Source organism: Cebidichthys violaceus, unplaced genomic scaffold (genome assembly GCF_023349555.1).
Source record: "Cebidichthys violaceus isolate CVI_PGR_0920_01 unplaced genomic scaffold, fCebVio1.0.p SCAF_23, whole genome shotgun sequence".
In the NCBI taxonomy this organism is placed as follows: domain Eukaryota; kingdom Metazoa; phylum Chordata; class Actinopteri; order Perciformes; family Stichaeidae; genus Cebidichthys; species Cebidichthys violaceus.
The window spans coordinates 4,741,600-4,759,330 of record NW_027176406.1 but is presented as its reverse complement, the minus strand read 5'-3'; the positions used below and the strand labels follow the sequence as shown (position 1 = coordinate 4,759,330).

General features: G+C 41.7%; 1 protein-coding gene across 2 annotated transcripts in view; it reads left to right on the top strand.

Annotated features, from left to right (window-relative positions):
* Positions 1 to 17,731, top strand: part of spop (speckle type BTB/POZ protein) — a 78,436-nt gene that overhangs the window by 25,378 nt on the left and 35,327 nt on the right. For both annotated transcript variants that reach the window (XM_068718906.1, XM_068718905.1), the window contains exons 3-5: positions 10,692 to 10,956; positions 11,668 to 11,789; positions 15,134 to 15,285. In XM_068718906.1, the coding sequence (XP_068575007.1) occupies positions 10,879 to 10,956; positions 11,668 to 11,789; positions 15,134 to 15,285 (352 nt within the window). In that variant the 5' untranslated portion in view covers positions 10,692 to 10,878. The remainder of the gene's footprint in view (positions 1 to 10,691; positions 10,957 to 11,667; positions 11,790 to 15,133; positions 15,286 to 17,731) is intronic.

The window sequence follows — 17,731 nt, the reverse complement described above, 5'->3', positions numbered from 1 at the left end:
TTATGAAATATGGCCTCACATCAGCAGACGGCAAAGGAGAACAACATCTTGCCTTGCACTTCTGAAGTTTTTGAAGACTTTGCACCTTTGTTGTCAATCTGAGAGTACTTGGTCTCACTACTCGGTCTCTGAGAGGTGTTGGAAACGCACCTAATTGCATTTTGCATTTTACAGCATTTACAACATCAGTTAAGCATTTTCTTGACTTTTGAGTTCTAGTATGTGGGATATTTCTTTTACTTCTTATGGTTCACTTTAAAACCACACATAGAAATATATATATAATAGTAATAAATCTGTTTTCATGATTTGACAATGCTATGGTTGCCTTGGAAAGATCCTTATTGAAGGTTCAGGAAGCATCATAGGCTGGGTCCAAATTACTACCTCGTTATCTTTGGGTACCTTCACCATCATGGCGACAATAAACACTTGGTTATGGTTATGGAAGGATAGGATCATGGTCAGGGTTACTAGAAACCAACCATGACTGTCAGGTAGAAAGAAGAAATAAAAAGTGGTCTCAAGGTATTTTTGACCCACACAGCCACCGTAGTAATAACTCCAAAGGCTGCTAGAGGGCACTTGCACATTAACATAATTTTGTGTTGGTGCATTCGCCGAAACAAGTGAATTCTGTCATTTTTCTTGGGAGGACAGTCTCAACAAAGGACGACCCAGGACCATCTCTTTCCATGACCCTGTACGGTGGCTCCCTGCTTCAACGATTCCTGCTGAATGGTCTCAAATAAGAGAGAGAGCGATTAGATGTGTCATCTGGTAAGAAGCAGGAGTATTGTCCCCTCAGGTGGAAGATGGGCTGTTTGTGTGGAAAAATGCTGGCCGCTCCCCCTCACGGCGTTGGATTGCCCTTGATCCCCATATTTCAGCACGGTGATATGACAGCATGACAAGTTAAGTGAACAGTTGATATTAACTGGCTCCTCTTCAGTGTGTGTGTGGATCCACTTTGATTTGAAGTACTTTAGGTTAATAGGAGGACCAACAGTCGTTGATATTTGGGGTATTGCTGGTGTCTTGTAAAAAGGATACTAAACCCGGTACACCTAGTTGTCAATCAAGACATCTATATTTGAGGATACATTTAAGAAACTCTTTTTTTATGTCTTGTGTCTTTTCTCCTCCAAAAAAACAAAGAATTTAAATGGAGATCCACACCAAGTTTGCCCGCCCCACTCGTCTTTGTCTCCTGTGTGCCTCGTCTCCACTCTGTTTAAGATGACATCTCACAAATTCAGTGACTTGTACTGCTGCCGGCACAGTTCATCATTATAATTGTTGGAAAGAAGGGAGGAGATGGTGAGGAGAAAAACCTTACTTCTCCACTACATGAAACACTCAATAGTTTACTCTGTTGTGAGATTTCAGATGCTAATCATGCTTCATTTTGTGTCTCCGTTGCCGTCTCAGGAGCAGCAGCGGACCATTGAGTTCTACATTTTTGTGTTCCATCGAGGGATTTTTTTTTATGACTTTATAGTACATAAACGTTAAACATATAATTCAGGCTGTCAAATGAAATGGCTCAATGTAAGTATACCACACTTGGTAGCAAATAGGGAGCGATTCCGGACGAAGCACTGTAGTGAGGGAAGGGGGAGCGTGAAGGGAAGATTAAATTGTCCCTCACTGGAACGCCTTTATATGTATCTGGAAATAGAATGAAAGCAGTTTTACCTAAGGTGACATTTCTGCGCTAAAGAAAGCTGACATGATTTGAAACCATAATTAAAATGGAAACAACTCGAGGAGGAGGTTGGCAACCACAGCCTGACATGGCCGTAACCTTTAGATTTGAAATTCTAATCATGTCACGACTGAACATTGAATCGATTTTTGCACAATGTTGTATTTCTGTGTGAAATGTCATCTCAACTATAGGATTTCTTAGGAAATCGGAAGAAAATTAGGTTGGATTCAGAGTCCATTGAAGTTAATTCTGAGCTAAGTACATTTTTGCGTTACATAAAGTTTTTTAATAACCCGCAGTCAGGTTCACTTATTTTCTATTCTTATGGATCAAATAACTTGTTTTGCGTCACGCTTTGGTCTATAAAAGCTGACACCTGTCGGCCTATAAAGGCATTGACTGAGTGCACACATGATGTCCAACACACTCTGTGATAAGAGAAGGATCAGAGGAGATTAGACAGGCGGAGGGGATAAAGATGGAGCTAAAGACGGGCTTTGTTTTTTGCCCCCTTATGAGCCAGGGCTCCTGCTAATTACCAAGCTCTCTGGTCCTTGCTAAATGTGTTTGAAATCCACTGGATGCAGATAATTGAGCTGGAAATGTGTTACATGACAAAGTCACGCTGAAGGACAACCACTAAAAAAGCCCCCCCACCCCCCTGTTTTCTCTGTCAGACACGCTTTTGAAATAAAACGCTCCCAAATCATTCATTCTGCAGCATTCGTCTTTGTTGTTTGTTGAGATTGAAGCTTAGGGGATGTTTGAGCCACCTATTGTGATAAGCCATAGTCAAAACAGAGACGGGCCAATGGCGGGTGTGTCAGACAGGACTGTGTTTCCCCGTTGCTGAAATAATTGCTTTTAGCCTTCGGTTTAAGAATAGATCCTTCACACATCATCATTGCAAAGTAGAAAAATGGTTTATAGCCACAGGCTGGATGTGTCTGTCCATGCATCTCAAGTTTTCTCTCAGCTAAGCAGTCGCTCACACTTGTAGCCTAAATCTCCAATTGATTTCAGCGCTTCATATGAATATTGATTTACTGACTCGGATACATTGATCCCAGGCTGAGACGCCTCCCCTGAGAATGTTTGAGTAAAGTGAAAACAAGGTGAAGAGAGGCTCCTATTATTTGCATTTTAATTATAAGTTGCATCATCGCACTGAGTGCGGTAACAACACAGCTCCCTCTCCCTCCATCCACTCCTCCTTTCATGAGAATGAAACTCCATGCGGAGAATAGATCAGGCGGGCTAATGCGTATAAGAGCACATCCAGTAGTCGTGTGGATGAAGGTGAAAGGAGCTTTATCTCAGTGGGTGCACGCAAACGTCGCACATGTATTGTTCTCTGGCTGCTTCGTTCAGAGAAAAGAAGAGATAGAGTGTCAAAAGAAAAACGTTTTTTATTTTGATGGTCAGGCACACTTTGCTGCGTTTGTGTGGGCGCCTGTGTTGGAAAAGAATACACAGAATGAGAGTGAGCTGTGGACTTGCTGCAGCCAGTATCATTTTGTCATTTAGAAAGCACTTTTCTATTGTTATCTTGGCTACATACAACCACTACTACTGTGGTTTGATGTCTGCCTCAGAGTATATATCTTTCACATTTTAACAGTGGATTTGTCTTTCTATGGTGTGTGTGTGTGTGTGTGTGTGTGTGTGTGTGTGTGTGTGTGTGTGTGTGTGTGTGTGTGTGTATCTGTGCTTATGTAGAAGTGTTTTAGAGGGCTAATTCATCACATTGGAGGGGTGTGTTAGGACAAATCACAAGAGCCTCGACTGAAAGGCTTTACATGTGGGACTTAAAGCTCCAGTCTGGATTTTCACAGCATGGCATGATGTTTATACTCTCATGTGCACGCACAGCCTTATTTAAGGGTTGTGTGTGTAAACCTCAGGCAAAAATTACACCAAAGTACAGCAGCTGTGTGCAGGGTTTTTAGAGGATTGTGTCCGTCACATGAGCCCTTTATCTCTCTTGCAGGTTGGTCTCATATTGAATTTTTTATATTGAATGTTTCAAGCTGAGTGTGCAAAATATAAGGAGAATAGTGTGCAGATTGGTTTCTGTATTAAATGTGATGAGACGGAAAGTCATTGCAGCAAAGGTATTTCTGTATGCAATTAGTACACTAGACCATGTATTTACTTATCAGACATTCATTCACATTACAGCTTTGTGGCAAAATACGTAAACTTTTTTTCAACATTTAAAGTAGATTGCTTGTAAAGATGGTTTTAAATGTGTCGGTGGGTATTATGTTGGAGCTGCTCTTTTGCTTGTGTTTTCTGGAGCTTAATACTGAAACACAGGGCAGCTGGGCAGCTCTGCAACAGAGCAGCAAAGCAGAGGTTTGGGGAAGATCACAATCAGAGGGGATGGAGATGGAGAGTGAGAAGAAAGGATGATGGCGAAATACTCTCCCCTGTGTCTTTTTCAACTCTTGAATTACCTCGGGCTGGGACAGCTTCTAGCCTCTGTAGGCCATCGATTATATCAAAGGATGAATGATGATGTAGTGTGAGAGCTGAGATTTGTTTCTCTCATGTCACCAAGGTTTGACGATTGCACTGTTCCCTGTGTGGTACAACATGTTTGAATAAGCAAAAAGGAATCCAATCATCAGGAATTAAATGTTTCCCCTGTGTGTTAAAGAACCGTAGTCCAATTCATCAGTGCAATGACTGCTTATCTCTAAAGGTGACACCATAATTCAGTTAATGAGTATTACCATAGGTATACTTAATGCTGTGAAGTGCAGCTGGGATATTAACATTAATGATTTGGGCTCAGCTGTCTCATTTTCTTGATGTGAGACGCATTGTGGCAATTTTTACGTTATCTTAGCTGCGTATACATTTCTGAATTTTGTATGTTCCAAGGGAGGAAATGTGATCAAAAAGAGAGACTAAAGCAATACGGAAGACGTATGGTGCCGGCATGGTTGCTTGGTTTTATAGCAATCATCACTGGGTTTAAGAGAAGCAGAGAAACGGGGGAGTTCAGTTGATGGTTTAAAAAGGGAAGGAATAAGGAGACGGAAAAAGGAGAGAGAGAGGAGACCATCAGTGATATGGAGAGGGATGGTGATGTTGTTTCACTGGGGGTTGCGACACGATGGGGGGGCCTCTCTCTCTGGCAGCGCCTCTTAATCCATCGCACCTCCTGCGGCCCCCGGATCCGACACACTCCAGTGTCTCCCCCGACCCGCCACAGAGTTCACGCTCGGGCCCGGTCATGCATGTGTGCCCACTGTTCCCCGCGTTCTCTTATCCCTGTTTTCACTCTCTGAGCGAGTGTCAGGGCTTTCAGCATTGCCTCGGGCTAGATGGACGGACGCTGTTTCACAGCAGACATGTTTTCATACATGCTCCACATCCAGCCTTGTTCTCACACGTGTATTTCTTTCGCCCACACCTGAGAGGAAAGTCTCTTTCCCGATGCATATTTATGCTGGCTAGTCTCACCTGCCGCAGCTTCTCATATAGTCTGGTTTTCTTGCCACTTTCTTGCGCTGCTCTCCTCTCTCATGTCTGCTGCCAGAACTCCTGAATCCCTCATAACTGAGAGTTGGAATCACTTCCGTCACATGGTCCCTGTGTGTGTGCTTATTTGCCTCCAGCCAGCTGTGTATGATTTTTTTTTTTTTAGTAATGGGAGTCGGCTAACTTCACTAGATCAGTCTTGCTGATCCCCCGGATGCGTCTGCACACGTTCCCTGTAAGCTTCATTTGGAACTTTTAATGCTATCTGACCTTATAACGAACAGGCTTCATTAACCCGCTGTCAGATTTCTCACATGAGCTGGAGGAAAGAGGGTAGTTTTTAGTGTAGCACAGGGTTGACTCTAAGCAGTTGAAAAGTGAGCTAGCATGTGGGCGTTTTGATTTCCGTTCAGAAATGCGTCACGCATACGCTCAAAGCTGCAACACTCTGTCACTTAGCCTTTAGCTTTTTGGCATGTTTTTCAGTCTTTGTAGTCTGTCCCTCTAAACTCTGCAACCCGTCTCTGTACCTCGCTGTTTCGCTCGCTGCCTATTGTCGCACAAGGTGACCCTCTAAACACTCCAGGACCCCTGCTGTGATCCCTTCCTTCTCTGCAGCAGCCAAATTACACAGCTCCACCCCCTGTCCACCTGGTGGTGGTGTCTCTGCACACGGCCACCCGTCTTCTTCTCCTCCCAGCAGGAAGCAGGTCCCCGAGGGAGAGGCTAATGGGAAGATCCCTATATTTGTGTCTTTTTCAATTTGCAAGTTAAAGGGAATTTAGATGGCGACATGTTATTTGAGTAAATGCTTGCATGTAGAGTGTAGTATTTTTTTCATAATTTTATTTTCTCTTTTTGAGAGTGTCAGCGGTAGCTGTAATGAATTCCAGAAGGCTTTTCCATCTCTCTGTTCTGTCACTCTTCACCTCCTATTTCACAGCAGGCCTGGTCGCCTGAAGTCCCTGCCATATGGTCATACTGAGGGATTTTTGGGACAAACATAACTATTTCATACAAATCCATTGATAAAACTGCAGGGCTTATCATCATCGTTACCAGCATGCGGTGGTGGAAAGTAGTTCAATACATTTACTTAAGTACTGGACTTAAGTACAATTTTAAAGTATTTTTACTTAACTTAAGTATTTCCATTTTCTGCTACCATATACTTCTACTCCACTACATCTGATAATTTACTTTATTCAGATTAATAAAACAAAATATATTCAACAAATACATGATGATGTGTAATTATAGGTTAAGATAAAACTTAAATTCACAAGCTACCCAGCAGAAGCTAATTGTAGTTTTGTGTTGATAGTCGTGGTCTCTGTAGACAACAGTGGTAGTGTTTCCTAGCACCAGAGTCCTTTTTAGAAAAATATCAAATTTGACTGAACCAATGTCTGACAGTTTGCTCCGCTCAGTCCTGGTTCTCTTGTGCCTCCCTTCACTCCAACGTTCCTCATAGTAAATGTAAATATAATCATTAAGCTAAGTGCTGGTAATTTGTTTTTACTAAAGATACTAAAGATAGAATTAATAATGACAGTCTGACTATATTAAAAACACAGACAGACTCCCAGGTTGGTGTGGATGTACAGACAACATGTGTGCATTCACCAGATATTCAGATTGTCACGAGCACAGATGGAGAAACAAATGAACACAAATGTGTCCTCGAGTGTAAATATGCATTGTAAGCTGTTCACATTATCAGATTTGCAGATGGAGGTAACATATGCGCAGAAATATATGCTGCTATCACCATGTATAATTTACAGATGGAGTTAATATCACGATACAAAGCTTTATTACACCACGGGCAGAGCATCATGTGTCGGCTCAGGGTGTAACGTGAGCTTGTGATGTGGTTACTGTATGTGTAGTGTGGCCGTAACGGTAACGGCATCAGCTCGCTTAGCTCTTGTTTATACTGAGGAAGTTGAATCTATCTGTCTGTTGGTTTGTCAGACTCTCCTCCCCGGCGTGTTGAGGTGTGTGACAAAGAGATGGAGAGAGATGGCGGCTGGACTGGCAGAGGGAGAGCAGACTGTCTCTCTGTAATGAATATAAATGGGCTCCAGGTCTCACTCTCCTCATCTGGCTCCCCTCTCTGAAAAACAGGCGTGGGACGAGGATGTGGGATGGATGGAGGTGGCCCATACCTGTCCTGTCTCTCTCTACTTGCTCACACATTTGCTGCATTGTACAATACAGAACACACACACACACAGACACAGACGCATACACACACACGATCTTACACATTAGTTTTCCTCTTGCTTTTATGGTGATTGTTGAGTCTCAGCACAGGTTCCATCTTCATCAAAGGGTTGTCAAAGCAACGGTGTTTGAATGCAGTGTTTTTTATATTCTTTGTGAAAGATAATGTGTTACCATAAAAATTAGTTTTGGTTGGTGTGATGAAGTGACAAAATCTTTTGATAATTTAAAATACTATATTATTGCTGTAAGAATTAGTCACCAGGAAATAAATCAGCAACAATTTAGATCATCGTTAAAGTAATTTATCAGGGAAGAATTCTGTGGTTCCATCTTCTGAAGTGTTTTGTGTTTTATATCATTTTTATATTTGTGTTTTTTTGGGGGCATTTTATAGACTAAGCATGTACACAGCTCATGAAAAAAATAAATCGTAACAAAAATAATCATTACATGTCATATATTATATCACAATGTTGTCCTTCGTATAAAGTGAAACACAATCATGAACACCTATACAACAATATGATGGCTGTGTCGGCTCGTGTTCAAGATTTAGATTTTGAATAAAGACATAATTTCAAAAATTAACAACGTAGTTTTATCTTATTAAAAATTCTGTTGATTCTGCATTGAGCCTCTCAAAAGCAACATTTTCACTGCGGCCATAAAACTGTCCGCTCTACGGGAGGCATTTAATCAATCAATCAATACCGTTTATAAACATTAAAGAAAGTTGATTTAATAGAAAACAACTTCACTCATTTAGTCCAATGATAGACTTAATTCAAATTGAGGATTTTCTTTTAGGATTTTTACATTTTATTTGATGACATCATAAAATGTGAAAAGCTTTATTTGAAAACCTCAAAAGAAGCTTTGAATAATAAAGAAAAATTTGTTACAACCCTACAATTAATACTGTCTTTGTGAAGCTCATAATGTCCAATCTCTCATTTAGACTTGAGTTAAAATACACTCTCACCTCTGTTATAGTTGTAATTCAGCCCTCTGAAACGGAGGTGTTGAATCCCAGTAAGAACTGGACATTACTACCTTCACAGTGTTGTATTCACTGCAGGGCCTTTGTATGCATGTATGCAATATGGTAAGCGGCCTTTTTTTTTTTTTTTTGCTGTATTTGCCAGAGAAAAGATTAAGATGTATACTCTGCAGAAGCTGAACTAGTTTGCTCTCTTTCTGCATCGCTCTCTCTAAGCACCCTCACCCTTATTTCCACTGCTTTTTATCCAGCCTACGAGGTGCTGATGGAGCCAAAGTAGCAGCAACAAACACTCCCTTATCTGAAGCACAGCACCTCCATTACTGCCTTACTTTGTCTCTTAATTGCCTTTGGAGGAAGACCGTCTTTTGTAAATTCTTCCCTGCCATACACTGTAATGTGACAATATTTATTTTCCCTATGCTGTGTGCATTATCACCTATTAGTCATTCTTCCCATTCACGCTGTCATCATCTGATTCCCATGACAAATGAACTGTCTGCAAACATTTCTTCAGAGGGAGTCCTATGATTAGCGCACATCTCCATCTCTCAGAGTTGTTATTGCTGCTCTCCTCCTGCCGCTCTGCTCTTGATGTTTGTCGTGAAAAGGATGGGAAAAACCCCCAAAACCCATCCTTAGCTTTATTCTGGTAAAGTGTCACCTGTGTCTATTTAGAAAGCTGTGAGGCTGTTAGCAGTGCTGCCAGTGTTGTCATGTTTTCTTAAATTGATTCCCTGTGATTACTTGCCATTCCTGTTGCTCTTTAAGGGACAGGATACAAGAAAAGCACTTGGTAAATTGTGCTTCAGATATGCTGTGAAACAAAGCACAAATGATGACTTGCACACACACACACACACACACACACACGCACAGAAACGTGTGCAAAAATCAGCGTGTACACCCTCACTCACTCATATGGACTATAATTAATTGCCAGGAAGTCTCAGGTAATTTAAATTGCAAATCAGTGCCGCCTTGTTCTCCCAACTTTTGTGATTAATATTTTATTGTTTTACTGAGCGAAAATGCCACCAGTGTTTTTCATCAGATACAAATAGCACAAAAGAAGAAAAGGGGGTGCACTGGATCGAGGAAGATAAGATGCAGGCGTTATCTCTAAACATTAATTAAGTTGTGTCTGAGAGTGGAGCTGTTGAGGTCGCCTCTCCTGTCTACAATCCACTCGCACAGACAAGAGTCTCTCACTTTTCACCCGTTCTCTTGCTTCTCGCTCTACCTCTCAGCGCTCTCGGTCTGATACTCAGTTTCTGCTAAGTTTTCTCAGGTCCTGAACTTCTCTTTCAATCAGCCACTAATTAAGCAGCGGCGTCGAAGGGTTTCTTTGGCAGGAGATCGGGGGGGGACGCACAGGTTCAGTGAGGAAAGCCAGATCCTGAGACCTGGTGTCGACTTAGGTATTAAATATGTGGAGAAGAACTTGAGAGGAGCAGAGCATGAAACCAGCGGAAATGAGAGATTTAGAGAAATGAAGCTTTCAAACCAAACTGTCCTTTTTTCTCTCTTTTTTTTTTTCCAACAAGATTTTAATCCCATGAGGCTGCTAGTGCACGAAAGGACCTAAAATTAGATGAAAAATAATGAGGAAGTTTCTCTATGCCAATTTCAATGTGGCAATTGCAGTGAAAATCTCAGTCGCAGCATTTAAGAATATAAACAAATCCTGATTGCACATTCTTTAAAAAAGAACTTTGACCTTTCTCCTCCAACACTGACTTTTGAAAGTCTTTTTATGACCTTGTGTGTGTGTGTGTGTGTGTGTGTGTGTGTGTGTGTGTGTGTGTGTGTGTGTGTGTGTGTGTGTGTGTGTTTGTGTGCGTGCAGACTGGCAGCTCAAGATGAAAGTCTTGCACTTCACTTAGAGCCACGGTGGACGGGTGCAGCCTGGCTGGAATCAGATGGCTGGCGCAGCGCCCCGCTCCTCTCAAAGCAAAACAAAGACGAAACCACGCGCAGATAAAGGCAGGCTTCCCCCAGCGAAGCAGAGCTCACGCCGGAGCACAGTGGCGGCGTGAGCTCTGCTGAAGCCTCCTTGAAACCAAATGAATTCCAACCTCTTGTGTCCTACTCACTAGGAAATATTGCTCAATTAGACTATCCATTCAATTAGCAAATTCTTTGACATGCTCAAACACAGACATCTATACACTCGCGCAAGGTCACACCTTTTCATAACAATGTGCCTCACTAGTTTAAAGCTATTTTAATGACTGTGTTTTTGTGTCCCTACAGAGCGCCCGTAGCTATTTTGGAGTCTGGATGTCCCGCTGCGCCGGATTCAGCTCTCCGTACGGCAGGTGTTGTTTAAGAGGCGGCCAGCTTGACTGATTATTGGCCCTTATCTCCCCCCCGCGCACCTCACCCCACACCTGGCCGGTGCCCCGGCCCCATTCAGGTCATCTCCGCATCAAGGCTGGCAATGTCCAGAGCCCCAAGCCCCCCTCCCCCGGCGGTAATGTCCAGCGGTCCTGTGGCTGAGAGCTGGTGTTATACGCAGGTGAGGAAGGGAGCTCATGTTTTCCTCAGCATGAAAAAGTAGCACATTGTTGCATGGAGAGCATAAATCACGCTGATAGTCAATTTATTTCTGTGTTCTGTCAATTCTTTGCATAATGTTAAAAGTAGCTGACTGTGAGTGAGTTATATATTCTTTGCTCTGTGGACGTGGGTATTACATTTGAAAGTAAGCCTGTTTATTGAGACAGAAGAAGTTAACTTTAACTATGCGTCAGTAATCTTTAAAGCATCATATTTTATGTGACTGGTCAATGAGCAGTTGAATGGAAGAATCATTTGTGTTTTCCATGACTTAATATTATAATATTATGTCCCACAAAAATTGGTGTCATTTTAGTCTTTGTTTAAAGGTTATACCTATACTGTAAAATTGTGTTTGTTACAGTCATGGCAGTACAGCCTTTGCTAGTTCAGACATCACTTTTCTGTTAAGAGCCAAGGCAAATAATGTATGTCATTGATGATGTCTGTTTTTTCATCTCCTCTTGCAATTTTTTTTTTCTGTTGTTGCTCTTACAATATCCTTTCGTCTTTCACTCTGTTTGTTGTCAGTGTTTATTAAGATGAAAGGCAGTTTTGATGTGCGGTTTTGAAGTCCAGGCTGACCAAGCACCACTTACCCACGTAGAATAGATAAATATATAAAGAAATAGATCCGGCTTCAGCTCTGTCTGTGCCTTTCTCCGCTCAGATCAAAGTGGTGAAGTTCTCCTACATGTGGACCATCAACAACTTCAGCTTCTGTCGCGAGGAGATGGGGGAAGTCATCAAAAGCTCCACTTTCTCCTCTGGAGCCAACGACAAACTCAAATGGTTAGTGAAGGCCGGTCATCATAGCCATCAGATATTGATACTGCTCTAAGAGGGTTGTTGGAGAACGTTTTCTCCGACAACTCTCCCAAGCGTTATCCAATTATTACATCTTTGAGAGGTACAACATTGTTTTCAAGAGATTAAAGCGCCCACTCGCCTGCTTCAGTGGCATCGAGTGTGCCTTCATGTAGTCTGTATCTCCACTGATGTTTACTGACACGTGTGTTTGGAATAATAATTTTTATAGCACTTTCTCAGGCTTGAATTTAGTCTGGCTGCACCTTCACTTTCTCACTTTGTTATGGGCTCAGAGTACATTACATTACATTACATTACATTAGTAAAAGATAGAACTAGGATACCAGGATAAATGCACGCGTTAAACATGAATTTAATTGATGACTGCAGTGGCCAGTTCCCATTAAATCCAAAAAAGATTTGGTTCGAGACCTAGAACATGCTGGGGGGATCACTTACAGACCCACCTGGTCTGAGAAAACCCCAGGATTTCCCTGGAGGAGCTGCATGACATGGCTGGGGTGAAGAACCTCCACTGAGAGCTGGTCTCCAATGGACTGATGAGTTGATGGCTGGAGTAATGTGAACTTCTGCTTATGATGACAGATTTACATTATTAGGTATACAGTAGGCCAGAGAGACAGATTTTGATATTGAACAGTGAAATAAAATGACATTGTGTCATGTTCCCGGAAGAGCTTCCGGAGAGTAGGGAAACACAATAAACATGGCTGAAACCTGAAAATGACTGTAGCCTCGGGTAAAATAACAGACAACAGTGGTCTGGGATTGGTAAGCCACGTGCTTAAATTACAAAATAAATGGAGATGGGCATTTTCAGAGAAAACTCAGGCTTTTCTTCAAATACCACATCAACCTAAGTTGTTTTTGGACATTGTACCATTAGTCCACCTCTTCCCGTAAGTGCCTAACCAAGACAATCCTCCTGCTTTTTCATCTCATCTGAGTGAACAGCTTTTCCAGCCATCTGTATCATACCTTACTGTCTGGAGCATTATTGCTTATTTCTCCGATGGTCTCACAGACGCTTGTTAGAGAAATGAGATCCAGAGTGTACTGTGGGTCAGCCCCACACCTTTAGGCATTACAGCATGAGAGAGCCCAAAATGTAACTGTGACAACAATGAAAAGACTTAAAGGGACAGTTTGCCCCAAAATCAGTTTTAACTGCTCAAAAACAAGGTCTGTGGATTGTCTTGATAAACTAGGTCATGATTTCTGGAGAGAGACATTGCTGTTGAGTTTTTCAAATATATTTATTTGCCGCTTTGAGTGCCATATAGTCCATCTCTAGTGGCAATATCTCCAAAACTTTGCCACTTATACCAAAACTACAAAAATCTAAATTGATGAATATCAGTACATTTACGAGGAAAAATATGTATTTTTGTGCTATTAATTTGCACATCAACATATTAACATATAACAGTTTTTTGTCACAAGCACTTCCACAAAAAGCAACATTGTGTTTTGGGAACAAGGTTGATTTTTCTGAGCTTTTGCACCACGAATAAAGGCACAACCAATCCTGTTGTGCAGAATGGACATATTCAAAACCTACAACACAGAGACTTTGTCATCAGAACCAAGATGGCAAACTTAATAACTTTATTACTTTCAAGTTTGACAAAGGAAGCGCATCCCAGAATCTTTCTTTCTGTTTTTACCTTTCACAATAAAAGCCCTAGACATGTAAACAGTTTACCAGAGGGAACTCAGAATCACTCAGAGCATTTTGCTAAAAGGAAACTCAATAAAATAGCTTTCAGTAGCTTAGACTTTACAACAAAACTCAGACAGACTGCTCTGCCAGACGCTGCTATGGGTCAATAGGATCCTGGTAGTTGATCAAATGTATTCAAAACTTTTATTGAAAAAGTGTTGCAACTGTCACAATTTCAGTTGCTCCCAGTATGAATAGCTTTGATGAGTATTTAGCGTTTTCGTGTCGTTTAATTGTCATGCCCCTGGTGTGTAAAGGCCTTAATAATGATGAGTTGAAGAGCTTGCCAATAATGTAGGATATGTAATCCACAATGCAGAAAAAAACTATGGAATGAACATTTGTCAGTATAGTGCCAGTATGAAAAATGTTCATTCAATGCCATTTTTCTTTCATCATGCAATCATTTTTTTATTGGGGTCATTTGATTAGGGAAGTAGTAGTAATTGGGCACTTGCCTGATAAATGAATCATACATCACAGAATATATGTATAGATATACATTTTTTCATCATTGCTGAGAATTCAATCACATAAAGATTGTTATTGTGTTACATAAATAGTGACAAGCCTTCGAATGGTGAATCAGAATCACAGCTTCCAGATGCTTCACATGTTAGTAGTTCACATGGCCATGTTAACGTGTTTCAGGTTACTGTTCTAAAACGATATAGCAGCCTGTGCAACAAACAACCCATATGTTACCACGCACATGAATTCTTTTTTAAAACAGCTCTACATAAATATAAAAAGACTGACTCACCCGTAGCATCGATGTACTGAACATGGCAAATCTTTTGAATATTGCATACATATTTCTGTTTGGAACGTTGGAGCTACAGTAGATTTAGGAACATCCTTTCATTTTCAGGAAGGTTACCTGGAAAATTGCATCCCTAGTAGTCAGAAGTAGGGGGGGGGGTCAATAATTTATGATGTGTTACGGTTTCAGGTTCAATACCATATTGATACTTCTACAGTACAGTGCAGATTTATATTGATACAGCACCAGTATTGAAGTAGAGGTGTGACCTTTTTTCCAGTGGAGGCTTGTGAAATATTCTGCTTTTTGCCAGTTTATTGCCATTTGATATTGAACTATTGGCATTCATGTTTATGTTTCTGTGTTTGTGTTAGAAAGGCTCAGGCTCTTTGGTCCACCGTGTTTCAACTCAGTACTAAACTCTGTGAAACTGGAAGCTTTTCATTATGGAGTGAATAGAGTTTTGATTCAGCTTTTTTAAAAGAACACCTTGTTTTGTGCCATCTTTCCAATCCACTTAAACAGGTATAATGATTATCTGACATGGTTTCATGCTATAAACAGCAGTGTGTATTGCACAATCAATACCATCAAACCATCACTTTGGCACAAGTGAAGGGTTGTGGATGAAATCAATAGATGTGATTGTGAAGCCAAGGATAGCACAATCTCATCAGTCTTTACAGAATCAAGCCAGAGTGGCATTACGGATAGAAACTGCTACTATTATTGCATACAAACATTAAGAAAAATAATCAAAGCATCACTTCACCTCTTTATCTTTCTGATCTGTACGTTTCTTTCTTTTCCTGCCTCCAGGTGTTTGCGTGTGAACCCTAAAGGTCTGGATGAGGAGAGTAAAGACTATCTTTCACTTTACTTGCTCTTAGTCAGCTGCCCAAAAAGTGAAGTGCGTGCCAAGTTTAAATTTTCTATCCTCAATGCCAAGGGAGAAGAGACCAAAGCCATGGGTAAGTGTGACCAAAAACAACTGATACTGACTTGCACGCTGGAACACAAGTCTTCATTTTCTTTAATTGTCCACCACTTGTACTAACTGAAAATACAATTTAGGCCCAACCTGCATATAAGCATGTTTGGCAGAAAACTGAGGATATCTTAAAGTTTGAGAGGTTCAAAATTAAAAACTCCTGCCACACCTGTGTCTTTGGGGCACTGAAACTTGCAAATGCAGGAGGTGAGGAGTATGTCTAATACTCCGAGTGTGTCTAATAATGTGAGGTATTGATACCCATATGGGCTTGTGTAATCACTGCCAGTTGGTTTCATTTTGAGTAAATATATAATTCAAAGTGGTGTGGAGCAATTCTGATTTTAATTAAAAAAGACCCAACCTTTTTAGAAGTCTTCGTCCGCCTCTCTCCCCGTTGATGAATTGGAAATGAATGTGCCTCCAATTCCTGCTTTTTTTTTAATTAGGTTATGTTATGGGGAGGAAAAGCAAACTTGTGTGGAATTGAATTAGTGAGGGCCAGATGTGACCGCTTCCTGGTTATCAGGCTTTCTGGCTGCCTCCCTCCCTCCCTCCCTCCCTCCCTCCCTCCCTCCCAGTGCCCTGCAGCATGCGGCACAGGAAGCGTGGAGGAGGGAAGATGGTTCGGGTGGGAGGTAAGGGAGGGGAGAGAAGAGGTGGGAGGCGGAAGTGTGTTTAAATCGGAGGCGTGTGCAGTGAAACTGTGTACAACCCCCTGCGGTGCAGGTTGTGTAGAAAGGGAAATAATTTTTCCTGCTGAGAAACATTCCCCCATGTGAACTTGACACCCCCACTTTCAGTCCCTCATTTGCTCTCTGAGACCTCTCTCTCCTCTCTTTCCCATTCACAATATCACTTTCTTTTTCTTTTATCCTTTTTTATTCCACATCTGCCCTGTAATGTTGGAATACCACCTCTTAAAGAAAACTGAACCCACTGCGGTTATTGTCCTTAACGCTTTCTCTCCTGGCTATTATACTGTATGCTGGTGGCTACGTGGTCATGTGGAGAGGATTTGCCTGTGGTGTGAGTAATAAACAGATCTTTTAGGTGTGTGACTTCACTACCTGGCCATTTCATGAGCACTGCTCTCTTAAATGACCCCAGAAAAGCCGGAATGCGAAGAATACCGAGTGAAGTGAAGAGGATCTCATTTTCCTCTGCGCCTCTCTTTTGTGTCTCAAGGGGCTTTCGCCTATAAATGGTGTGCTCTATGGTGCACGCCCCATCCCATTCTTGCCATATGCCCTCCTCCAATCTTCCCACAATCCCCCTGGGGAGACCTGGGCCCTCATCTTCGCTCGCAGTGTCACAGGAGAAAATTACCCAACTGCCACCATATTTGTGACAGTTAAGTGAGCGCTCCGTCTACGAATATGGCAGTAAAGATTGCTCTATCGGTTCTGGATCATTTAGAATCCAATTTAATCCAGGCCTCTAGCAAAAAAGTCCAAATAAAAACAAAGTACCTTAATTAAGAAAACTGGGTGGCTGTGGACTGTTTATGTGACAGACAAAGGTTTGGCCTTTTTATACACTTTGTCCCTGTAGAGACAATTTCTAGTAAAATATTAGGTCTAGGTTAGTACTTTATGGGTTCTGGAGTCGTTAGTGAGAAGAATTAGTGGATAGTCAGTAATGAAAGGAAAGTTATGAAATGTATAGTGAGTACACTGTATTGAAATAAAGCAGAGAAACATTGCTATCAAAGGCAAATTACAAAATCCTGCTGAAGGAATTCAAAATTCAAAATTCAACTGAGGGGCTGAAGATTGTGTTTGACGTGTCGGATTGAATTTCTGTCTTTTGAAGCTTTTGGATGAGGCAAACACTCACTCACAAGCCAATTTCTGTCACTAATGCAAAAGCATTGGCCATACACTCATTGTTTAATTTCGCCCCAGTCTCTGAGCGGGCATACATTTTGATTTGCCTCGACTGGCGTGTGCATATTGAGAATTAAAGCATTCCTGCAGTGTTAAAGGAGGAGGGATGAAAACAGTCCAGGATTTGAAGGCTGCACTACGATGGCAGATTTTGACTGGAAAGCTTGACATTATCTGATGAAACACCACATCCGCATCAGTCAGCCCTGGAGCCCCCCCACTAGAGAGCGTGTGTCTGGATCCTCTGATGGTCCCTACTTGCTAATGGAGATAGATTCAGGCAACAGCGGCAGCCCCCCCCACACACACACACACACACACTGTACTCCCGTAGTCTCGACTTGGCCGCATCATTTCTCTCCCTGGCTTAATGTGCTGGTTCTCTCCTCCGAGGCTGCTGGGTGGGTTGTAACTTGTCTCCTCCTCCTTTCGCCAGAGAAAATCATCCTGCAGACTCCTGTTCGGATAGAGGCGAGATGGAAAGTTCTCATCCTCTGCCGCAAGCTGTTTTGTATTCAAATAGTCTCCTTGTTAAGT